Source organism: Beta vulgaris, chromosome 6 (assembly GCF_026745355.1).
Source record: "Beta vulgaris subsp. vulgaris cultivar EL10 chromosome 6, EL10.2, whole genome shotgun sequence".
Classification (NCBI taxonomy): Eukaryota; Viridiplantae; Streptophyta; class Magnoliopsida; order Caryophyllales; family Amaranthaceae; genus Beta; species Beta vulgaris.
In genome coordinates, this window is record NC_079207.1 from 56,014,257 (window position 1) to 56,037,152 (window position 22,896).

The window sequence follows — 22,896 nt, forward strand, 5'->3', positions numbered from 1 at the left end:
ATTTTACCTGATTGTTTCTTTGATTCCTTTGGTTATACAAGTATACAACAATACATGACAAAAGTTAATGCTACAAATTGGGGGTGTTGCTTGGCCTAGAATGGTGCCTGCTATGGAGTGCGATTGATAACCAGACCAGTTGCAGTAGTAGTAGAGTAGTGTTTTGAGATAGTGTGCGATTGATGACCTGCCCCTTCCGGACCCCTTAGGCCCTTACCCCCAGAACCTCCATTTCCACCCCCTTCACCATCCCAACCCCTCTCTCAACCTCTACATCCATTACCCAAAACTACCACCATAAATCTTCCTACATATGCCCTTATTGAAAACACCTTTAGCTAGGCGCTAAGAAATGGAGATTCCTCGATGGTACAACACCCAAATCCTTTCTCCCTCAAATCTCCTACCATCTTCTAGCTCCCCACCATCTCAAGATTACAAAATCTTTATCCCCATCTGGCCATCTCTGAGTAGAAGTATGCAGATCTTAGTGAACCTTGGGTTCTGGCTATAATCATCAAGGTTGTGGGTAAGTCTCTATCAAAAGATTACCTAGTAGTGGAAGTAAATAAGCTATGGAAGCTTGCAACTACTCCCAATCTTCTCGCCTTGGGGAGAGGTTTTTATACCCTTAAGTGTGGGTTTGTGAAAGAGAAAACAAACATCTTGTCTAGGGGACCATGGATGATTGAGAATTTCCCTCTATGGACCCAAGCATGGGAACCGGGCTTTCTCCCATCAAAAAATTTGCCTGAACTAGGAGCGGCATGGGCTAGCCTCCATGAGCTACCGGTCAAGTTTTTCGAGGAGAAAATGCTAGAGACAATTGGCAAAGTCATGGGAAAACTCTTGAAGATCGACCAATCCACCATTAAAGGGGAAGGGAGAAGACATGACAATGTTTGTCTACTTGTGGAGGAGGGGAAACACCCCCCAAAAGGAATATGGTTGGGGAAATTCTATCAGCCCATAACCTTCGCAGGTCCCGTGGTTTTGTAACAAATGCAACCAATTTAGGCATGGTGAAAGGACGCTTGGAAAAAGGGGAAAAAGGTGAGTAGTGGTTGACGGGAAAAAAAAAACACGGAAGCACTTTAAAAATTAATTTAAATAAAAATGAACACTCAGATGGTCAATAATAGTCCCAAAAAGATGGACTCCAAAAAAATATTTTCTTGGGACTGATATGTTAACATCGCTGACAGGGGAAACTTCCCTAGCCCCCAAAATTGCCCTCCCTATTGGGTCTCATCAAACCTCAGCAACCCAACTTCATGAAAAGAACTCCTTTTCCATTCTCCAAGATTTGGCTGACATACCCCTTGAAAATCTCTCTTTCTCAGCCACAAAAAAGGCAAAAAGTGCCACTCGATCTCCGAGCCCAAAAAGCACCAGATCAAAAAATGCTCCCTTAACCCCCCTCAAAAATCCACCCATCCCCCTCTCTCTCTCTCCCCCTTTTACTACCCAACCAGAAAACCCACCTTCTCTCTAAAAAAACTCCAACTCTCTCCAACACTCCCGCCATGAACCCATTCCTCCCCCACGCGTTTCTTCGCCAAAATCGACCAGCAAGTCAGACCTCACCCCACCATCACTCTCACCCCCTCATCGGAAGAATCACCACCCGACTCCCACTCCCTATCCCATCATGTCAATCGGCTAGAATGGAGGTTCCCATGCCTCTTTGTCAAATCGATGCTGCCACTTTGCCCAGACCTAGACCAAAGAATGATTTTCTACCTTCGACAAGAGGGGAAAGTTCTGAACGAGTTATCCTTTGCGAAGGTCAAAGCCATTATACTCAGTCCGGCAACGGTGGCAACCGAAAATCGGCTCATGTATCAATGGGGTCTCTTAGGGCCCGCTTACTTTCCACAAATACAAGATGTTACACACCTCCCTCCATGTCTATGGATTTTGTTAAATTGGTCCTAAAGAAAGAGGTAGGAGTAGAAGACAGGGAGAGGGAAATTTTGTTCAGGCTAAGCCTCTGGTTGGACCCCGCACCTTTCATTCCACAACTGAGAACTCGAGTTTGGCTACGCTTCGAGGCGGTGGAATGGACCTCATAAAGAAACTCTAAGGCCCTAATGGGGATGGATATCCTCCACATGCTCAAGCAAATGACTCACACTGAATTGGGACGTGAAAAGTGGTGCAAAACACCTAAGGCTTCCACGATTATGGGGGTAAAACCACAATGGCAGCGGTGGGTTTGTCACATGACGGGGGAGCAAGTCAACCCGTGGGATGTAAATCAGTTGGGGTCATTCAAGCACTCAAGCGAAAGCCCCACCTCCCATATAATATGTCGGCTCTTTTTTGGAATGCGGGGGGCATAACACGATCTACCTTTAAGCCAAACCTCCTCCACCTCATTAGCCATAACCGGCCGGACATAATAGTTCAAAAACCAGCCGCCTTCATACGACCAATATTATAGGGAGCCCTCCATTTGATTCTTGGTACCTTCCCGACCCGATTGGCTACGCGGGGGGGGGGATTTTTGATCTTATGGAACTCGACTCGAGTAAACATCCATGTGATTAATAGGAATTCCCAAGGAATTCATTGGTGGTAGAGGTACCTTCTAAAACACCCTTTTTCCTTTCCACAATTTATGCTAGTCCTAGGTTTAATATTAGAAAACTTGTTTAGGATGACTTGTATTATGTTGCTCAAAGTATTAATATGCCTTAGTTAGTATTAGGGATTTCAATGAAATTATGTTTCAAAATGAAAAGGGGGGGGGGGATCCGATTAATAACCGAAAAGCATCTTTGTTCAAACAAACAATCGATAATTGCAACTTACTTGATCTTAGTCACAATGGTCCAAAATTCACTTGGACAAATAAAAGGAAATCTAACCCTATTTATGAGCATCTTGACCGTGGGTTTGGTAATGAGGAGTGGGTACAAAGTTTTCCGAACTCGAGTATTTGGCACCTACCTTATATATCTTCTGATTATACCCCGATCCTATGTTGTTTTGATAATCCTGACCCTGTGTCGGGTGAGAAACATATCCGTTTTGACCCTATATGGATCCAGGACCCGACCTTCGAAGAGGTAGTATTTAAAGCATGGAACATTGCGGAAACTAGCATTAAGGGTAAGTTATGGAATGTGGGGTCCGAGTTAGCTATGTGAAATTCGAGAGTTCTTGGGAATGTGTATGCAAAAAAGAAGCGTCTCCATGCTAGGCTTAAGGGTATCCAGAATATTTAAGTTTTAATCTGACCTCTACATACCATCTTGACCTTGAGGAAAATTTCCCAAAGGAGCTTTTGGGCGTCCTTCTCCAAGAAGAATGGTTATGGCTTGCCAAGAGTAGGTTAGAGTGGTCCACCTAAGATGATAGGAATACGACCCTTTTTCATCGTATTCTGCTCATAAAAAGATATAATAACAATATTCAATGTTTAAAAGACAATAATGAGAATCAAGTCTTTGACCCTCTAGCTCTAAGCATTCTCATTAGAAGCTTTTATGTTGACCTTTACCCAACAGGTAAGCTTACTTCACATGGGTGGCCCTAGAGCATTCCCCGAACCAGGTCAACATTATCTCCCTCCCCCCAAATGATTTGAAAATTAAAAAAGCTCACTTTACTATGAAGCCGTTAAAAGAGCCTGGCCCAGATGGGTTTCACCTTATATTCTTTCAGAAAGAATGGCACGTTGTAGTTCCCGACATTTATGAGACTATTAGGGGGTGGTTTGTTAATGGGAACATCCTTTCCGATCTTGGTCAAGCCCTAATATGCTTAATCCCCAAATAGGCTAACCCCGACACTGTCAAGCAACTTAGACTTATTAGCCTTTGTAATATCATGTACAAACTTATGACAAATATTTTAATTAACATGCTCAAACCCCTTATTCCAATCTAGATTTCTCAAAATGAAAATGGTTTCATTCAAGGGAGGGCACTGAAATCGATTTGGTTGTTGCTTTCGAGGTCCTTCATGTAATGCATAAAAAGAAAGGTAATCATGGGTGGTTTGTCCTCAAGGTTGACCTTGAGAAGGCTTATGAGCGATTAGAGTGGGATTTTATTAGGGAATGTTTAGCTAGACATCACTTAGACCCCCCACTCTATATCACTTATAAGTTATAATGAATTGCATTAACAAAGTTAGCTCTTCGGTCCTAGTTAATGGTAGGAAGACTAAACACTTCCAACACTCTAGGGGACTTTGGCAAGGTGACCCAATGTTCCCTTTGAATTTCAATATATGCTTAGAACACCTAACAGGTCTTATCAATCAAGCATGTATGGTAAAAATGTGGACCCCCTTTTGGGTGTGGAAAGATAAAGTGCCCATATCTCACCTTCTCTTTCCTGATGACTTGCTCATTTTTGGTAGGGTGGATGAGACTATGACCTTCACCCTTCGGGAAAATTTGAAAAGTTTTTATATAGTGTCAGGCCAAAAGATTAATGAGCCCAAGACCGAGTGAGTAAGTGGGTTATTGAAAGCCTAAACCTGCAAATGAAATACAAGGACATTGAGTGGGCCGCTTTCTTACCCTTCTGATGTTTCAATTTTTGGAAAAACAAAAATCGTTTTGTGTTTGATCAAATGCCATACCCCCTGCCAAATATCACCTTAGCCAATGCCCGTAACCGTGCTATTGAGTTCCTTGCATACTTTCTCCCCACTACTACTTCTGCCCGTTAGATTGATGCTCATGTTAGGGAAAGATTCCCGCACCCGTGGGTTTATATCCATGTCGATGCGTCTTTTGTGGACAATGTGACCAAAACAAGTATTGCAGGAATCGTGCGAGATAATGAGGGAAATTGGCTTTTGGGTTTTCATTGTTTTTCCTATGCCTCTAATCCTCTGCTTGCAGAGTTATTGGCTATTCGCAAAGGGTTACAAGTTGCGAGTAAGGCAAATATCACTCATATTACTCTCCATTCAGATAGCAAGCAGGCAATTGACTTGATCAATGCCCATGAAGAGTTATTTCATGATTTATATAGTGAGATCGTTATGGATTGTAGGGAGCTACACCTGTACTTTCAAGAGAGGAGAATTATATTCACTAGAAGATCAGACAACCAGGTGGCCGACAAGCTCACCAATGGATGTAGGAACGGTTTTAATTCCTTGAATGTGATTAGGCATTTTTCCGATCCCCCTAATTATTGTCAGGATGTTGTAATAGAAGACTATGTTAGGCTTTTTGCCATGACTTCTTAATCTACTTGAGTTACCGTTGTTCACAAAAAAAAAAAAGGAACTCACGACCCTTTGCAAATCGAATCTTAGTTCATTTTACATTGTTTGGAAGTTCTAGAGGTGCAACATCTACGACGAGCATGGGTCATGTCTATGCCTCCAACCCATCAGTAAAGTCTGGGAGTCACTTACACAAAACACAATGTCGTAAGCTCATGAACAAGTTCGAAAACATGAGAAATAAGAAATTGTATGCCAAATATAAAATGTCCCATATAAGTTTAGAGGTAAACAATAGCCTTCTTTTCTCTATTAAATACTAGAATTTTTTTGCAGCGATGCGTGCTTAAATTTTTTTCAAAATAGAAACTTGATTTTCTTCGGCATAAGAGTCAAAATTTGAACATTAGACATACGAAGTATGATTGTTTTTAGTTGCAAAATTTGATTGGTTTAGTTTCTGCACTTAAGTCTCTCACCAATCTTTTTGTTTTTTCTTTTACTTTTCAAAGTTAAATCTATGAACAAAATAAAAATTTTATTGAATTTATTTATGATTTCTAATATAAAATTTTTTAGTTGATTTTTGAATTAAGTACAGTACTTCATAAATTGTAAAGAAAACGGACACTTTGATTTCAAGTCAATTTTTTCATAGGTTGTAGTTTATAAGTGAATTTTTATGTTTTTGTAAAGTTTTCTCATTTTTGCATAACTTGAATTATGCAATTTTTTTAGTTGACTTATGAGTGGTTATTATAATTATATTTTTTTGTATTTTTGTTTGAAGCCCCCTTTGATTTGTATGTGAATTTATAATTTAAAATGGGAAGGGGATAACATAGTCTCTTTATTCTGGGATACCATAAGTCCCCCCTTCCCTTATATAATAGAGATATGTTGTACTTTAATTCTTGAATGATATTTTACATAAATCTTTTTACCTTGATAATTAATCGCTATTATATAATAGAAAAAATATAGGTCCAAATATATGTAAAAGTTTCATTATATATAGGGAACACTATAAAAAAGTAGATAATTTTTTTCCTTGTCTAACTTCTAAATTTCAATTTCACTACAAATACACTTCTATTTTTTTTATCATGACCCACCATTAATTGTGATTGGTTCTTGAGAATAGTGATTTGTAAGTAGATTTTTGTAAATGTTTTTGTATGTATTGACGTTCTAGGTTATTAGTTTTAGTTTGTATGCTAATTTTAAGTTTTAATAAAATTTCCTGATTATTTGAGTGATTTGCGTGATTTTTATAACGTGATTTTCTCAATAGTATGAATGATTTGTAAAGTTTCTTCTTTTAAGTGATTTGTGAGTGAGTGTTGTAAATTAATTTTCGGTAGTTTTTTTTGAGCGCCGATTATGATTTTGACATTCCTTTCGTAATTTAGAAAGGGAATGGGGCAAAATAGGCATTTCAAAAGAGGACACCATTGCTCCCCCCTTCCCTTATATAATAGAGATTACTACCATAACAATAAGACTATACTCATCATTTGAATTTGTCCCACATTTGTTCTCTACAAAAGGCTTCTCCTAATACCTAACTCACGGTATTTGGACTGACACGAGCTCAAGTCGAGCCTTAAGCCGACCTAAGCTTATATTTGGGGATCTCGAGTATCAAATTGAGACAAGGTCATATTTGATTTTTTCAAACTCGAGCGTCGCCAATATTTTTGAGCTTGGGCCGAGCCGGGATTTACTCAATTTCTAGTCGAGCCAAGCCTACCCAGTATCCAAGCTCAGTCTCAATTTAGTTTGTTAATACCCCTAACGTTGCTCCCTCCGTCCTAATATAATATGTTTAACAAAAGGATAATGGGAGAGAGAAAACTAGATGAATAGTTCAAAAGGTGCAGAGCCCAGCTTTAAAACAAACAGAGAGAAGCACACACTAGAAATATGTCAACTTCAATTGAAAAAGGAGTACATATAGGAGTACTGAAGATGAGGCTTATTTTCTTTTATAAAAAAAACCACAAAAATCCAAAAATTGATAAAGCCTAAAGCTCCACCAAAATCAGGGAGGTGCATAGAACATAAAGTATACTACATAGCGATATTAGCAAGCCAAGCAAAGAAAAATATGGCAGATTCCATGCTTTAAAGGAGCCATAAAAAATAAAACAAATGTAGAGAGATGACAGTCACAGAATTGTTAATTTATAGCATCATAGTAAATATTTTTAAACTCCATGATCCCATGGCTCCATGATAACATAACGATTATTGTCATACTATGTATTGTTTCAAGCGATAGCATACGTAAGAATACTACATTCAAATACCTAGACATTTAAAGAAGCTTTTATGATCACAAAGATCTTGGAGAATGATGGCACTTCCATTACTGACTTGCTCCAGCTCCTCCTTTCCAAAAATTCCCGTGCAAACCCCTATTGCCAAAGCTCCCCCAAGTTCAGCTGCTTTAATATCATTTGGCTGGAAGAGAATATCCACATAATTCAGAAGAAACTAAATCATCCTTCTTTTTTGAGACAAAAGCAAGCAACTGAGGTGATTATGATGTAATTAGGTATAAACTCATGAGAAGCAAAGCTTTACGGAGTAAAATTTCCACATACTGTATCTCCAACATGCACTCGGAAATCAAATTTCCCAGGAAAAAGCCTTTCACCTCTTTCTGCTGCAATATTGACAAGGTGACATCGATCAATGTGATCACTCCCAAATCTGAAAATAAGTTATCGTCATTTATAGTATTCACCTAAACACAGTTAACATGTATGTTAGATAGTTTTTTGGACTAACCCTCCAAAATACGGAACACTAAAATATTTCTTGATACCCAATGCATCCAATTTCATCCATGCAGTCTCTTCCACGTTACCTGTAACCTAATAGTAGAATAAAAGGCAATTAAAGGTTTAAGAAAACGACAGGACATGCAAAGTCAGACTCATAAGTTGAGTACCATTGAAAGCCATTCATGGTGTATATAGTCATAGTGGCTAGTAAGAGTAACTATGTACGATGCTGAATCTGCACGCTTACACAATGCTACAAAACAGAGGGTCCTTGGAATTACCTACTTATATTATAGGCATTCGAACACAAAATGGAAGAAATATCCTAAGAAAAATGATAAATCACAATAAAGGCATAATAGACTCAAATTCCAAAGCTGAGGATTAGTGCTCTACAATAAGAAACTCACCACAAAGTAAAGTTGAGTGCAAAATTCTCAAAGATATCAAGAAGAGAGCACATGTAGATACACACTCACCAATCCAATGATCACATTATCCATTGATGACAAGGCTTGAAGAAGAGGTTCAACACCTGGAAGCACTTTTAGACCGTCTCCTAGGTCTTTGGCGTGAGCCTTTGCATATTCAATCATCTTTGACATCAAATCCGACAGCTTATCAGTAGCAACCTAGATACAACCATAAGAGAACATGATAAAAAATCGCGCAGTAATGATTTGCTAAGGTAATGAATATGTCAAAGATAGATGAAAATCTTTATATAGGTGAAACTTAAGCAATGGTCTAAAGCAACAGGCTCCAACTCCCACTTCACATCTCATATTCTATATAGGTACTTTGGGCATATTCAACCTTTACATTGACCATCTATAAATAGCACATCTCCATTAAACATGAGGGCATGCTTGGATGGATGATGATGTACTCATGTATTAAAAGGTACGGTATAGAAGAAAAAATGATGAGAATGAAGGTGGATGGAGCTTGTGATATATGAGATGAAGTATAAATTATATGAGAAGGGAATTGTAATAGACTAGCCTCGGGGCAGGGGTATTTTAATAATATACTCTAGTTAATATGTGAGCTAGGGAATAAGGCAAGTAGACTATAAATAGAGGACATTAGGGAAAGAAAAGATCATCAAGAAAAATATTGGAGAGTTCATTTTAGTTGTTAGCTTTGGGAGTGTGTCAAGTCACTCGAAAACTTGATAATCTATCTTTATTTTCTGTTATTTCCATTATTATCAATCAAAATCATCTTCATCTTCTTTGATTTTATTGTCCCAAATATCCAGTTCATTACAAATGGTATCAGAGCAGTTAGATTCAGGGATTATGAGTTAGTGATTTTCCATTATTATTATTTTTCTTTAAGAAAAAAAAACTATAATGGAGTCGGCTGGAGCTCCAATGTCAGAAATACAGAATATAGCAAAGGAATGCTCGGAGAAGGTAAGGGAAATAATTAGTAGAAGTTTCAAGACTTTCCAAGAAGAAATGGAGAAAAAACTTGATGAAGCTTTCTCTCGGATCCAAGTGGAACTGAAGCGGACACGGGAGGGCCTGGAGGATGAAGATAACCCAATAGATTCTAAGATGGAGGAGGAAGAGATGGTGCCAATTTTGGATAAATGTCAACCTGTAAATGCTACGTTTTCTTCGACTTGTGGTAACATCGACGACGAACAAGCAGGTGGTTATATGGGGGGCGGATGTGGTGGTGTCACGGGAAGAGGAACAAATGAATCAGCTAGTGGCACTAAAAGGCAAGAAAGAGGTAGACGAGATAAAAGAAGCTTTGTGAGTTGTGGATTCGGGGGTGGTCCTGGTGGTTTCAGTTGCACTGGAGATGCTGAAGGGAGGAGCAGCACAGATAAAGGTTGTTGCACCAGAAAAATTTCAGCAGGTGGTGTTTGTTGGTTGGCTTCCGATGCTAAAAGACGAAGGGATGAAAGGAGAAATGAAGGAGATTATGTGGGGTCCGGATCTGGAGGTGGTCCAGGGGATTTTGCAAGTGCGGGTGGCTTTTTCGATGGAGCGCGGCTCGATTTTGACGAGGATGGGAGTTGCAGCGAGCGATGGTTCCAGAAGATTTTATTGTTGGTGGTCTTTGATACGGCCGAAGATTTTATTGGCTTGGAGAGGAAGTCCAATATGGCTGATATTAATGGGGGTAATATGGTAAATGGCAAACAAGATGACATAAGTAATGATGATGTAAGGTGGGTGATGATACGTGTTGTGGATGAAAGAATTGAGAAAATTGTAAAATATTGTACTATTAAGGGCAATCTTGTAAATAGCCACAAGTTTGAAAACAAAATTGATGAAACCCACGTGTCCATCTCACCTTCTATGAAATTCAATGGTCTAATTTCATCCCCTTGCATGATACCAGTCCCATATGTGGGCAGCTGGATAATAGTAGGCCCACTTTCTCATTTTAATATTTAATACCCAATTTTTCACACCTTCCACTCAAACACCCACTTTCTTTTACAACCAAAATCTTCAGCCCACACTTGTCTAACATATTCATGTCTCAGCCTAACCCAAATTTTTTAAAACCCACCCAACCTTTTGTTTTTCAGCACAGTTTCTTTCTAGTTTTCCCCCATCCAAATTCTCCAACATCCATACCCATTCAATCTGCACAACACCACCCACCCCTTTACACTTTTTCTGTTAACACCAAGTGAGTCAAATTCATCCAGCACCTTTCTTCAACTGCAACTAATGACCAAGGAGCTTCACTTACTCTACTTCAAAAGTGGTAGTACCAAGCTCATTGTTGACTGCTTCAAACACTAAGAATTGACAGTTTTGCTTCTTCACAATGGTGGCGAAGATGATCATGATTTCTATCCACCTTGAGGACAAGGTGGAAGTTTGGCGGGCCGGTATTGTAATAGACTAGCCTAGGGGGCAGGGGTATTTTAGTAATATACTCTAGTTAATATGTGAGCTAGGGGAATAAGGCAAGTAGACTATAAATAGAGGAGATTAGGAGAAAAATATTGGAGAGTTCATTTTAGTTGTTAGCTTTGGGAGTGTGTCAAGTCACTCGAAAACTTGATAATCTATCTTTATTTTCTGTTATTTTCATTATTATCAATCAAAATCATCTTCATCTTCTTTGATTTTACTGTCCCAAATATCCAGTTCATTACAGGAATATTTATTATCCTCATTTCGACAATGTATTACTATTACCCCCAAAATGAAGGTAATAGTTCTCCCCTTCTATCTCTTTCTCCTTGTATTATCTACATCATCTATTCTACTAGTACCTATTACCTAACTTTATCTTCATTTTGTGTCAATTACCCCATTAATGTACTATTACTCCCGATCCAAGCATGCCGTGGAAGTGAAGGGGAAAACGAGTAGAGCAGAAATTTCAATGCATTGCATTATCCCCTCCAAATTTACATAAAATACCAACTCTTCCAAAAACACTTCTTCATATGAAGTTTACGATACATATTATCTCGGTATAGTGTTTTTGGTTCACTCGATTGTTAGGCCAATTTACTGAAATCTCGGTATACATATAATTAGTGTTTTTAGCATTAACTAAATTAAATGCACAAAGATATTATTTATTATTTTTTTAGATTGTAAAAATGAAAAATATTTCATATAAAATAAGCAAAATTATAGGAAATTAGTAAATAGTTAGAAAAGGAATTTTGTCTGAAATATTACAAAATGGGTTTCTATTTATAGAGCTCGTAAATATAGAGTCATTGGTAATTTTTTATTTTTTTGGCTTTGTATTTTTCAAGATATTGCATTTATAATATTTGTAATTGTGTTATTTCTCTATCCTGTCAGAATTTGACACTTGTCAAATTCTGACATGTGCATTCGACTAGTCAGCAAGTTTAATTTTTTTTTATGTTCCGTCAGCCAAAACACCGCGTTTTGACTGAAGGAAAATCAACAACAAAATTCGCCACATCAGGTGGTGGGTCTCACTCTCACGCCTGATCGTATTTACATCTTTTTTTCCTTCCCAATCAACACTGAATCTTATTCTCACTCATGATTATGGGTGATTTTTTTTAAGATTGTGTGCATGATCTTATTTTAAGATCATGCTTAATGTTGCTCTAAACAAACAAAAAGATTGTAAGATGATTGTCATAGAAATAAGGTATGGGATGATTGAACTCACGACCAGCCGTGCGGAAGATGACGCACAACTGACAACACTAGAGTTCATGTTGTTTGCAGCAAATGACGGGCCACCAGTTGGAGGAGAGATGAATAAAAGCTTTTTCTAAATTTTTAAATGGCTTTTAATTCAGAAAATACCATGCAAAAAAAAATTAAATAAAATCACTAACATCTAAGTATATTTTTTACAGATTTATAAATAGAGACCCATTTTGATATATTTTTGACCAACTTTATTTTCGATAAAGATGCGGATGATCTTTTCCTTCTTTGATCACCTTTAAGAGGAATAATTTTAGAAAAGATTGTAGGATGATATTTTTTAGACAGAAAAAGTTAAGAGAGAGAGGGATGATTTTTTTATCATTGTTAATGGTGCTCTTACAGCCTGACCAATGCAAAGTGGCATGAAAGACACAACATTTCATTTGCGCCACCTAGGACTTACTTAAGTACACTCATCTGACCTTCGTTTTATAGTCGAAGACAGAAGTAGCAACAAGAGCCAAGGAGAGAATGTAGGAATCTATAAGTACTATAAAGCGGAATTTCATGAATCAAATTCATAAGCACTTAAATTAGGATCACATGCATATACAATTAAGGATCACATACAAGTTTAGAAATAACCTTTGTAGCGTGATTTCCACAAAGCTTGAATAACCCGGATTGAGAATCTCAGATGTGATTCCTCTACTTAGTCCACCAACCCAGATCAACACTCCACCAATGCTAGTTGGAAAGGAAGAAAACTTCTTCTTTGTTTATGGAGTATCACGTGACTTTGGAAGAGAGAGAATAGGAGAGAGAAAATAATAAGAGATATCTGATGTATTTTCTTTTCTGCCTAACCCCATATATAAGATATATTTAGGTCAGAATTCTCTCCTTTTCCCCTCTCTTGGCCGGCCACCCTAGGGCCCTCTTGGGCTCTAGGTTTCTTTTGTTGATCCAAGTTTAATGTGTGACCTTGTAGGATCCGTTACAGTGGGCTTCGGGTTTATTTATTTACTAATCCGAAGTTCTATAGCTTTCTCTAGCAAGACGTATAGACGACCCAATATAACGAACTTATTATCTCTATAATACGATCCATTATATATTAGTAATTGCATTTAAGTCGAGGACATAAATCCTTCAATCTCCAACTTGTCCGAGATGAGTGTGCAATGTTTTTATTCCTCAAGTCTCTTAATGTCTTAATTTGATAATATGATCATATTTCTATATCATCCATACTAGCTTTCAAATTATTCCTTGAAATCCGAGTTCAAATTGTCCAACAAACATGATCCATTTGAGCACGGCCATGCATTTTCAATTTTTCACTCTTCAAGGGGCCAAGACACCTATCTTATCTCATATAGGAGGACTTTTCCAATCTTGTAGTAACCAATACTCCCACTCAATTTTTAGCACAACCTGAATGCTGCCTTTATAGTCCCCTTTTACGGCATGACGTTTGACAGTATCAAAGTTATACCAATCATTGGGCTAAGTAATGTTCCACTCATGCCTCAGGAATCTACTAACATATTTCGAAGTTATAAAACTTCTAAGTAGGTCAAGCTCGACTATGTATCAACTATACATATCCATATGATTGATTAAACATTTCTATGTTTCCATAGCCCATGAAACGACGCTATCAATCAATCTTATATGCTAATCCCTTTATTAAGTCATTTATGTCCAGTTTAATGACTTAGATTAGGAACTTCAACATTCTATGAATTCTGTTCACTTATGGTGTTTCATTCATCAAATCACATATTTGACAAAATCATAGAATTCAAGATATATTTTGGACATTTTATTTAATACCAAACCAAAATTAAATAAGACAAAATTTTATTATCATAAACATAAATAGCAAAGCCATGTCTTTACATTGTAATAAGTTTCTCTAAACCTAGTACAATCTAAAGCCACTCTAACATTTGCTTCAAGCCTATAGCCCTAGCGTGACACTCATGCTTGGGTTGAGGTAGTGCTTTAGTTAGCGGATCAGCCACGTCCTCATCCGTATAAACTTTGCTTTGACCTCTTCCAGCTCACTACTACTCCATTTAGACAACAGAAATACCCTGACTGAGAGCGGTAATCATCTTTGTCGATTTGGAAGTTTGCATCAATATAACCTTCAACAACCAACTCACTTTGTCCCCCATATACTAAGAACATAGCTTTAGTCCTCCTCAAGTACTTAAGGATGCTCTTAGCTGCAGTCCAGTGTGCTTCTCCTGGATTTGCTTGGAACATACTACATATGCTCAAGGCATATGCAATATCTGGTCGAGTACTTATCATGGCATACATGATAGACCCTATAGCCGAAGCATAAGGAATGCTACTCATTCGCTTTAACTTATCAGCCTCAGTCGGGCACTGACTCTTGCTAAGCGATATGCCATGTGACATGGGAACGAAACCTCTCTTTGAGTTTTCCATGTTGAACCTTGTAAGAACCTTATCAATATAAGTTTCTTAACTTAGCCCAATCATCCTTCGAGACCTATCTCTATGGATTTTTATTCCCAGTATGTACTCAGCTTCTCCAAGGTTCTTCATAGAGAAACAACTTTTAACCATTCCTTGACTAAGCTGCTCCCACTAAACTTCTTGTAAACACAAGACTCTTCTTCGCTTTTGATGAAACCAATTTTTATTCCCAGTATGCATAAATGGATCTCTGAAGCTTGCAAACCCTTTTAGGATTTTCTGGATCTTCAAAACCTTCAGGTTGCGTCATGTACACATCCTCATTCAAGAACCCATTCAAGAATGCGGTTTTTACATCCATCTGCCAAATTTCGTAATCGAAAAATGCAGCAATCGCTAAAAGTATCCGAATTGATTTAAGCATTGCTACTGGAGAAAAGGTCTCATCATATTCTATACCAGGAACTTGTCTGAATCCTTTTGCAACCAGTCTTGCTTTGTAGACATAGACATTTCCATCTTTGTCTGTTTTCAATTTGAACACCCACTTGCATCCAATAGGGTTAACCCCACAGGCAAGTCAACCAGTGTCCAAACTTTATTCTCAGACATGGAGTCTAACTCGGATTTCATGGCCTCAAGCCATTTCTCAGAGTCTGGGCTCGTCAAAGCTTGTTTGTAGGTAGTAGGTTCTGAATTTTCCAAAATCATAATTTCAGAATTTTCAGTCATTAGGAAATCAACCAACCTTTTGTTTGAATCCTTGGTCTACTTGACCTAGCGGGGTCTGAGCATCAAGGAAACGTTCTCTTCAACAGTTTGAAGATTTTTGCTTGATTCAACTTCGAATGGGACGGTAGGAGGTTCACGCGTTGAATACGTTATCTCCTCAACATGACTTTCGTCTTGTTGGGCCGTCTCTGACATGGTGTGAGCCACGTCAAGTTGTTGCTCATCTCGAATTTCTTCGAGTGTTATTTTACTCCCACTTGTCTTTCTAGAAACAAATTCCTTTTCAAGAAAGACACCATCGCGAGCAACAAACACTTTGTTCTCTTGACGATTATAGAAGTAATAACGCCTTGTCTCTTTTGGATATCCCACAAAGAGACATTTATCTGACTTGGGTGCGAGTTTGTCTGATAGTAACCGCTTTACATAGACCTCGCATCCCCAGATTTTAGAAAAGACAAGTTTGGAGGTTTTCCATTCCATAACTCATATGGAGTCTTTTCTACAGCCTTTGACGGGCTCCTATTTAGTGTGTGTGCAGCATTTCGAGAGCGTATCCCCAAAAAGAAATCGGAAGATCAGCAAGACTCATCATAGATCGAACCATATCTAGTAATGTTCGATTCGTCCTTTCAGATACACCATTCAACTGTGGTGTTCCTGGTGGAGTTAATTGTGAAAGAATTCCACAATCCTTTAGATGATCATCAAATTCTTGGCTAAAATATTCACCACCACGATCGGATCGTAGTGCTTTTATTCTCTTACCAAGTTGATTCTGTACTTCATTTTGAAATTCTTTGAACTATCAAAAGATTCCGACTTATGTTTCATCAAGTAAATATAGCCATATCTACTCAAATCATCAGTGAAGGTGATGAAGTAATTAAACCCTCCCCTTGCCTTTGTGCTCATAGGACCACATACATCTGTATGTATGAGTCCTAAAAGATCGCTGGCCCTTTCACCTTTTCCAGTAAATGGTGATTTTGTCATCTTACCCATTAAGCATGATTCACATACATCAAATGATTCGAAATCAAATGATGGAATTATACCGTCCTTTTGTAACTTGTGAATGCGCTTTTGGTTTATATGACCCATTCGGCAATGCCAAATATAGGTTAGGTTAGAATCATTTGATTTCTTTTCTTGCTATCTATGTTATAGACTGTAATGATTATCAAGCACATATAACCATTTATCAATTAGCTCTGGCATAGAACATATTATTGTAAAAATGGAACAACATTTGTTCTTTATTTCAAAACAAAAACCTTCAGAATCCAAAACTGAAACTGAAATTATGTTCTTAGTTATTGTAGGAACGAAATAACAATTATTTAATTCTAAAATAAGCCCAGATGGCAAGTGTAGACTATAGCTCCCGAGGCAAGTGCAACAACGTGCTCCATTTCCAACGCGTAGCTCTACCTCGCCTTTTGCCAACTTCCTACTTCTTTTTAGTCCCTGCACATCATTAACTATGTGAGAACCACAACCGGTATCAAATACCCATAAAGAAGTAGAAGTCAAATTGATTTCTATAACATATATACCTGAAGTGAAGCCCCAGACTTCTTTATTTCCTCCAAGTATATCGGGCAGTTCCTCTTCCAGTGTCCAATCTTGTGACAGTGGAAGCACTTGCTTTCCGCAGCGACCTTTGGCTTGGCGGTTGGCTTAGGTTTTTCAGCGACAGTGGCAACTTGCTTGCCTTTGTCCTTCTTTCCTGCCCATTTCTTTTTGAAACCCTTTCCCTTTTGAACCAACAGAACCTCTTTCTTTGGTTCAACCTTAGGGATGTTCCTTTCAGCATTGACCAACAATCCATGCAGCTCTTGCAAAGTCTTTTCAGACTCATTCATATTGTAGGTCATTCTGAACTGATTGAAAATATCAGGCAGTGAGTGGAGAATAATGTCAGTAGCCAACTCGAGCCTATAAGGGAACCCAAGTCTTTCCATGTTTTCGAAAACCCATCATTTCGAAACATGGGGGCCAACAGCTTGACCCGGCTTCAAGTGACATTCAAGATCTCCCTTTAGTCTCATACCGCTCAACTCGGGCCTGAGTTTTAAACATGGCCCGCAGCTCTTGCATGATCGTGTAGGCATCCTTGGTTTCGAACCTCTTTTGGAGGTTCGGCTCCATGGCTGCTACCATCAAACAAGTGATTGGTATAGACTTATCACTAGCCTGTTTTGCACGACGTTTTTCAGCGTCAGTTGATTCATCAGTTATTACAGGAAGCGGGGTATCTAAGACGTCCTCTCGACCCTCAAACCTCAGAACGAGTCTTAAGGTCCTTTCCCAATTAAGGAAATTTTCACCATTCAGTCTGTCCTTTTCAGAAAAGGATGAATGTTGAAACCGGAGTTGTTGTTGTTGTTATTAGACATGATATCTAAGACAGAAAAATAAGCAAAGTTCAAATTTATGTTTATAAAGCAACCTAAAACATGCAAAAGGTTTCTAGGTTGACCACCTATTCAAAATTAAAGTCCCCTATGAATAAGTGTTTTACAAGATCCTATTAACATGTAACACTAACAGACGGAGGCCTTATCTTAACGTTACATTATCAAGGTAAGTAAACTCTTTTACTAATTATAACACTTTATAACTCTTGTTTAGATGGATAAACATCGCATGTTTAACTATCTCTTGCTTCAAAATTCAAAACGCTTTTGATAATTTTGTTAAGGACAACCAAACTAAGTTGTAAAATTCGCAATTTTACCTTATATCCCAAAATTAATGATAAACACCTGCGGAGGCATGACCTATTACTATTAATTAAGGGTTTATAAGTACTTTATGTTTGGAAAAGCAAACCTTAATATTTACGGGGCCTAAGTTTATTATGTTGTTATGAATTAGTGAACTCTAGCGCATCAATAAACAACATACAATAAACTTATAAGCATTTTAAAAATAATAAAATGCGAAAATAAAATGATCTAGTATGGCCCCTAATCCTAAGAACTAAGCATCAAGGCTCCTTCTTGGACTCTTCATGGATCTCCATCCACTTTTCCATGGGCCTTCTCTTGATGGGCTCTTCTTTGGATTACATAAGTATCAAAAATAATTTAAATAATAACTAAATTAAATAAATTACAAAAATACTTAACGATACGCAGATCGTATTTAAAATTACAAGAATACATAACGATACGCAGATCGTATTTTCTATCTTAATTTGGGCCATACTAGTCATACATAGCAAATATATCATAATATAAAAGCCACATAATAATATCATATATTATCTTGTCAATCAATTAAAATATCAAATATTCTTAATTAAAGCAAGAAATAAAATTTTAAGTAATATCTAATCACCTAAAGATTCTATCCCTTAAAACTAGCCTAATTAATTTTAATTAGATTAAAAAATCAGATTATGGATTGAAATCTATGACCAAGTCAATATAATTGAAATTTACTTATCTTTCTCAAAATTCTGTTTTCAAAATAAAACTTCCAAAATAAAATAATACTAAAAAAAAAAACGCTGATGCCTTGATATGAGGCACGTTTCTTTTCAAAGAAATTTTTTTTTTTTTTTTAATTTTGTTTTTAGAAAACGTGAAACTGCATCACAGCCCAAGGCTGCCATTCACGCAGAAAACCGGCCGGACAAAACAAGAGTTCGACCACCTGACCGACAACTTCACCGGCGGTTTTCGCGAGCCGACGTCGGACGCCGGCGCTCAACCTGCGGCGGCGAGCAGCACACTGCTCAGCACGTCAAACGTGCGTCGCGTGTGGCTGCTGCCACCACCTCCCTCGCTGACTCCGACTACTCGCCGACAGTCAAACTTCACCGACCCCGACTTTTCGCCGGAAGACCACCGGAGCAGCCACGGTGGCTGCTCCTCTTCTTCCCTTCAATTTTCTTTTCTTTTTCTTTTCTTTTCTTGAAAGATATTAATATTACAACCTCTTGTAAATTTAATTAGGTGATCTTGATTAAATTAAACACAACTCTTTATGCTTAATACAGAAAATTAAATTTTAAAATCTCTATTTTAATTAATTTTCAGATTATTCATATAATTAATCACTAATTCATATAAAACACCTTTTACATGAATTTATTTTCATACATAAACGATTTTAAGCATGAAAGTTTGATTAATAACATGAATTTATTTTCGAAATTTAAAGATCTAAAATCAGAATTTTATAAATTTCGAAAATTAGGGCTTAGGAGGTGAAAAATTTCGGCTATTAAATATTGAGAAAGCAAGTAATTAAAACTCCATTTAACAAATTTCAATTAATAATTCAATCCATAATTTAATTCCTCCCCTTAATCAAATTAAAATTAATCATACATAAACTAAACTTTATGACCAAAATTCTATATGCAAGATGCTAAAATTGATACCACTGTAGGAATCTATAAGTACTATAAAGCAGAATTTCATGAATCAAATTCATAAGCACTTAAATCAGGATCACATGCATATACAATTAAGGATCACATACAAGTTTAGAAATAACCTTTGTAGCGTGATTTCCACAAAGCTTGAATAACCCGGATTGAGAATCTCAGATGTGATTCCTCTACTTAGTCCACCAACCCAGATCAACACTCCACCAATGCTAGTTGGAAAGGAAGAAAACTTCTTCTTTGTTTATGGAGTATCACGTGACTTTGGAAGAGAGATAATAGGAGAGAAAAAATAATAAGAGATATCTGATGTATTTTCTTTTCTGCCTAACCCCATATATATAGATATATTTAGCTCAGAATTCTCTCCTTTTCCCCTCTCTTGGCCGGCCACCCTAGGGCCCTCTTGGGCTCTAGGTTTCTTTTGTTGATCCAAGTTTAATGTGTGATCTTGTAGGATCCGTTACATCGGGCTTCGGGTTTATTTATTTACTAATCCGAAGTTCTATAGCTTTCTCTAGCAAGACGTATAGACGACCCAATATAACGAACTTATTATCTCTATAATACGATCCATTATATATTAGTAATTGCATTTAAGTCGAGGACATAAATCCTTCAGAGAAATCATAACTAGAATGCTATTAAAAGTTAGAGATTTCTTCTAAACCAAAGTGCTCAAAATTCATTAAAGCTAATGACACCGGAAGGGAAAAAACTTGGTTAACCCACCGGAAGCAAGTTAACACTGACACCCCTCTAAGATTGCCCCATCACATAAAAGACTGTCATTGAAACAATACCCAAGTTCCAACAAAGATAATATCAATCAAAAGCACTCAGCCAGCCAACAATAAGCAAGTAATAATATTATGAACATCTCATAAAAGCGTATAACAACACAATAGCAGAAAGCTACCAACCTCAGATGATATGCCATAGTGGACAAGCGTATTCACGAGAATTGCACGATCAGTCAAACCATGAGCCTGGAAAAAAAACACTAGGATTCCATAAACAACACACACTCACTAGTCATTAGCTGCCAGTAATCCTAAAAAACGAGGATTATAGGTAATGAGTTAACACAAGTTGGAGAAGTACGCAAACAGCAAAGAGGGCCACAGCAATCAACAGTCAAGTTCCCAACTTTAATCATTCGGTCCTGATCAAAGTAAGCAGGCACAAAGTTGTGCCTTAACACAATTGAGTAAAACCAAAACCCAGCAGCAATTTAAGGGAAACACAACATCGTGACATTTCGTTGCTCTACCCCAACACCTCCAACTTGAACATGCCTAGAAGGATGGAAGGAAAACATTACAGGAATGATCAAAGTAGGAAATAATCATGTAGTCAGATAGTCGTTTCAGTTATGACAATTCCGACCACTCTTTGGAATGCAACAACATTATTCATCAGTAAAATGTACCATATCACAACAAACCTAACACAATCCATGTAAAGAAAGCACCCACCAAAACTTGGCACCTTACCTTTTACTCTAAACTAAGTACTATATATCAAAATCAGTACAACCCCAACTAACAGAGTAAATTAAGGCGGGACCAATTAAACAATGAAAAACTGACGAGATCATACATAAAACAAAAACGGCCATAAAGTGGATATATGATTCGTAAGCAGATGAAATGCCCAAAAATTAGGTGATAATAAAGTACCTGTATAACGTCAATTGTACCATGGATTCCGAAGACCTGCAGGAACGCATGGGAGAAAGCTAGATAGAAATGGTTAGAGTTGGCCCCAGTGCTTTGGATCATGGTTCCATCTATGTCAAAGGTCACCAGTATTCTTTTCATTGCTTTCTTCCCTTGTTCCGCCACTTTAGTGTGAAATCAACAGACTTTTTGGCTCTGACAAGATAGATTAGAGTGACAGATGCAGAAACAGTTCAAAGGAGAGATTCAAGAATTACCATTACATTCAAGCTTCAAAGTCATTGAGGATACTCCATAATCCCGTTTGTATCTTTATGGATACTTTATAGTTTATAGTCTTATAAAGAAGTTCAAAAAACAATTGGACACAGTTTTTACTTTTTAGCCTCCTGTACTTCTATCAAAGGGGATAAATGAGTATCTAAAAAGGATACAAAGAAGATACAGTTTAGTGACTTACAAGTAGCTGTGAGATGTCAATGAACAATAATTTTATAAAAATGGCAAATGGAAAACTTTATCCCCTAACTTATAATTTAATAGAACACCCACAACTAGGATTGATTGAGACTTGAAACTACTCCATAAATCAATTGTCAAGATACTGCATCAACTGAGTGCTCCTATACTATTTTTTAAACTGCTTTTTCATTTATCATCTTTGGTTTTTGGCACTATGAAGGGTCACTTTATTGCTTGCAAGATTATGTTCAACAATGAACAAGTGAAAAGACTCGAACTAATTTCATGCAACCTGATCTAAAAAGGCCTCTAACAGTGCAAACATAGTGCACAAAAAAGCTTTTGATCACCTGCGTTGTGTTGTAGTGGTCAGTGGTCACTGTCATACTCTGTTTTCGCATCTTTTAGCACATCACCACCTTAGAAATTGCAAAGTATTACAAATCGAGATACAAATTCCGGATATTGATTCAAGATTCACCATATTCAACTAACTTTATTCAGCTGATCATGAACAAGTTGCTAAAAATTCATGAAAATTTTGAAATGGGAGTCAATATCATTCTATTGTATGATCTGAAAATTGTAACTCCACCCAAGCATATTGAGTAAATCCATTAGGGAAGACTAATTACATAAAGTAAGGTATGATAGCAATCATGTCAAATAACAAGTACTGAATAGCTAGGAACCAACTTCAAAGACCCAGCAAATTTACAAAGCTCTCACTAATAGAAATATTTTGCAGAATGACAGAACCTCCACTGCTAGCCTGCTCCAGATCCTCCTTCCTGAAGATGCCAGTGCAAACACCTATTGCCAATGCTCCCCCAACTTCTGCTGCTCGGATATAATTTGGCTGCAAAAGATACGGTTAAAGTGGCAGGAAAGATGAGTCATGGATCAAAATTTTCAGAGCATCTTAACAGAAACAACAGCGTGGATGTTATTTAAGCTGTGAAGCAAGTTAAAAGGAAAGTTCATAACAAACAAAATGTTCAGGGGAACTAATATTCTACATACCGTGTCTCCGA

The 22,896-nt window shown here is 37.4% G+C and overlaps 1 protein-coding gene across 1 annotated transcript; it reads right to left on the reverse strand.

The window, feature by feature from the left end:
- Positions 1-7,367: 7,367 nt before the first annotated feature.
- On the reverse strand, positions 7,368-22,198 carry LOC104897241 (hypothetical protein). Its single transcript, XM_010684083.4, has 6 exons — positions 21,401-22,198; positions 20,642-20,707; positions 8,468-8,620; positions 7,993-8,078; positions 7,806-7,914; positions 7,368-7,662 (listed from the first exon to the last, which is right to left on the reverse strand). The coding sequence occupies exons 1-6, from the start codon at positions 21,539-21,541 to the stop codon at positions 7,501-7,503; spliced, it is 717 nt and encodes a 238-aa protein (XP_010682385.2). The 5' UTR covers positions 21,542-22,198; the 3' UTR covers positions 7,368-7,500.
- Positions 22,199-22,896: the final 698 nt, after the last annotated feature.

Bases quoted from the DNA above. Each gene is read 5' to 3' on its own strand.
- LOC104897241 (XM_010684083.4), bottom strand. From the start codon at position 21,541: ATGAAAAGAATACTGGTGACCTTTGACATAGATGGAACCATGATCCAA. The intron at 20,708-21,400 runs GTACTTTATTAT...TTTTTTTTCCAG, and splicing joins GTACAATTGACGTTATACAG to GCTCATGGTTTGACTGATCG. The intron at 7,663-7,805 runs GTATGTGGAAAT...ATTCTCTTCCAG, and splicing joins GAGTGCATGTTGGAGATACA to CCAAATGATATTAAAGCAGC.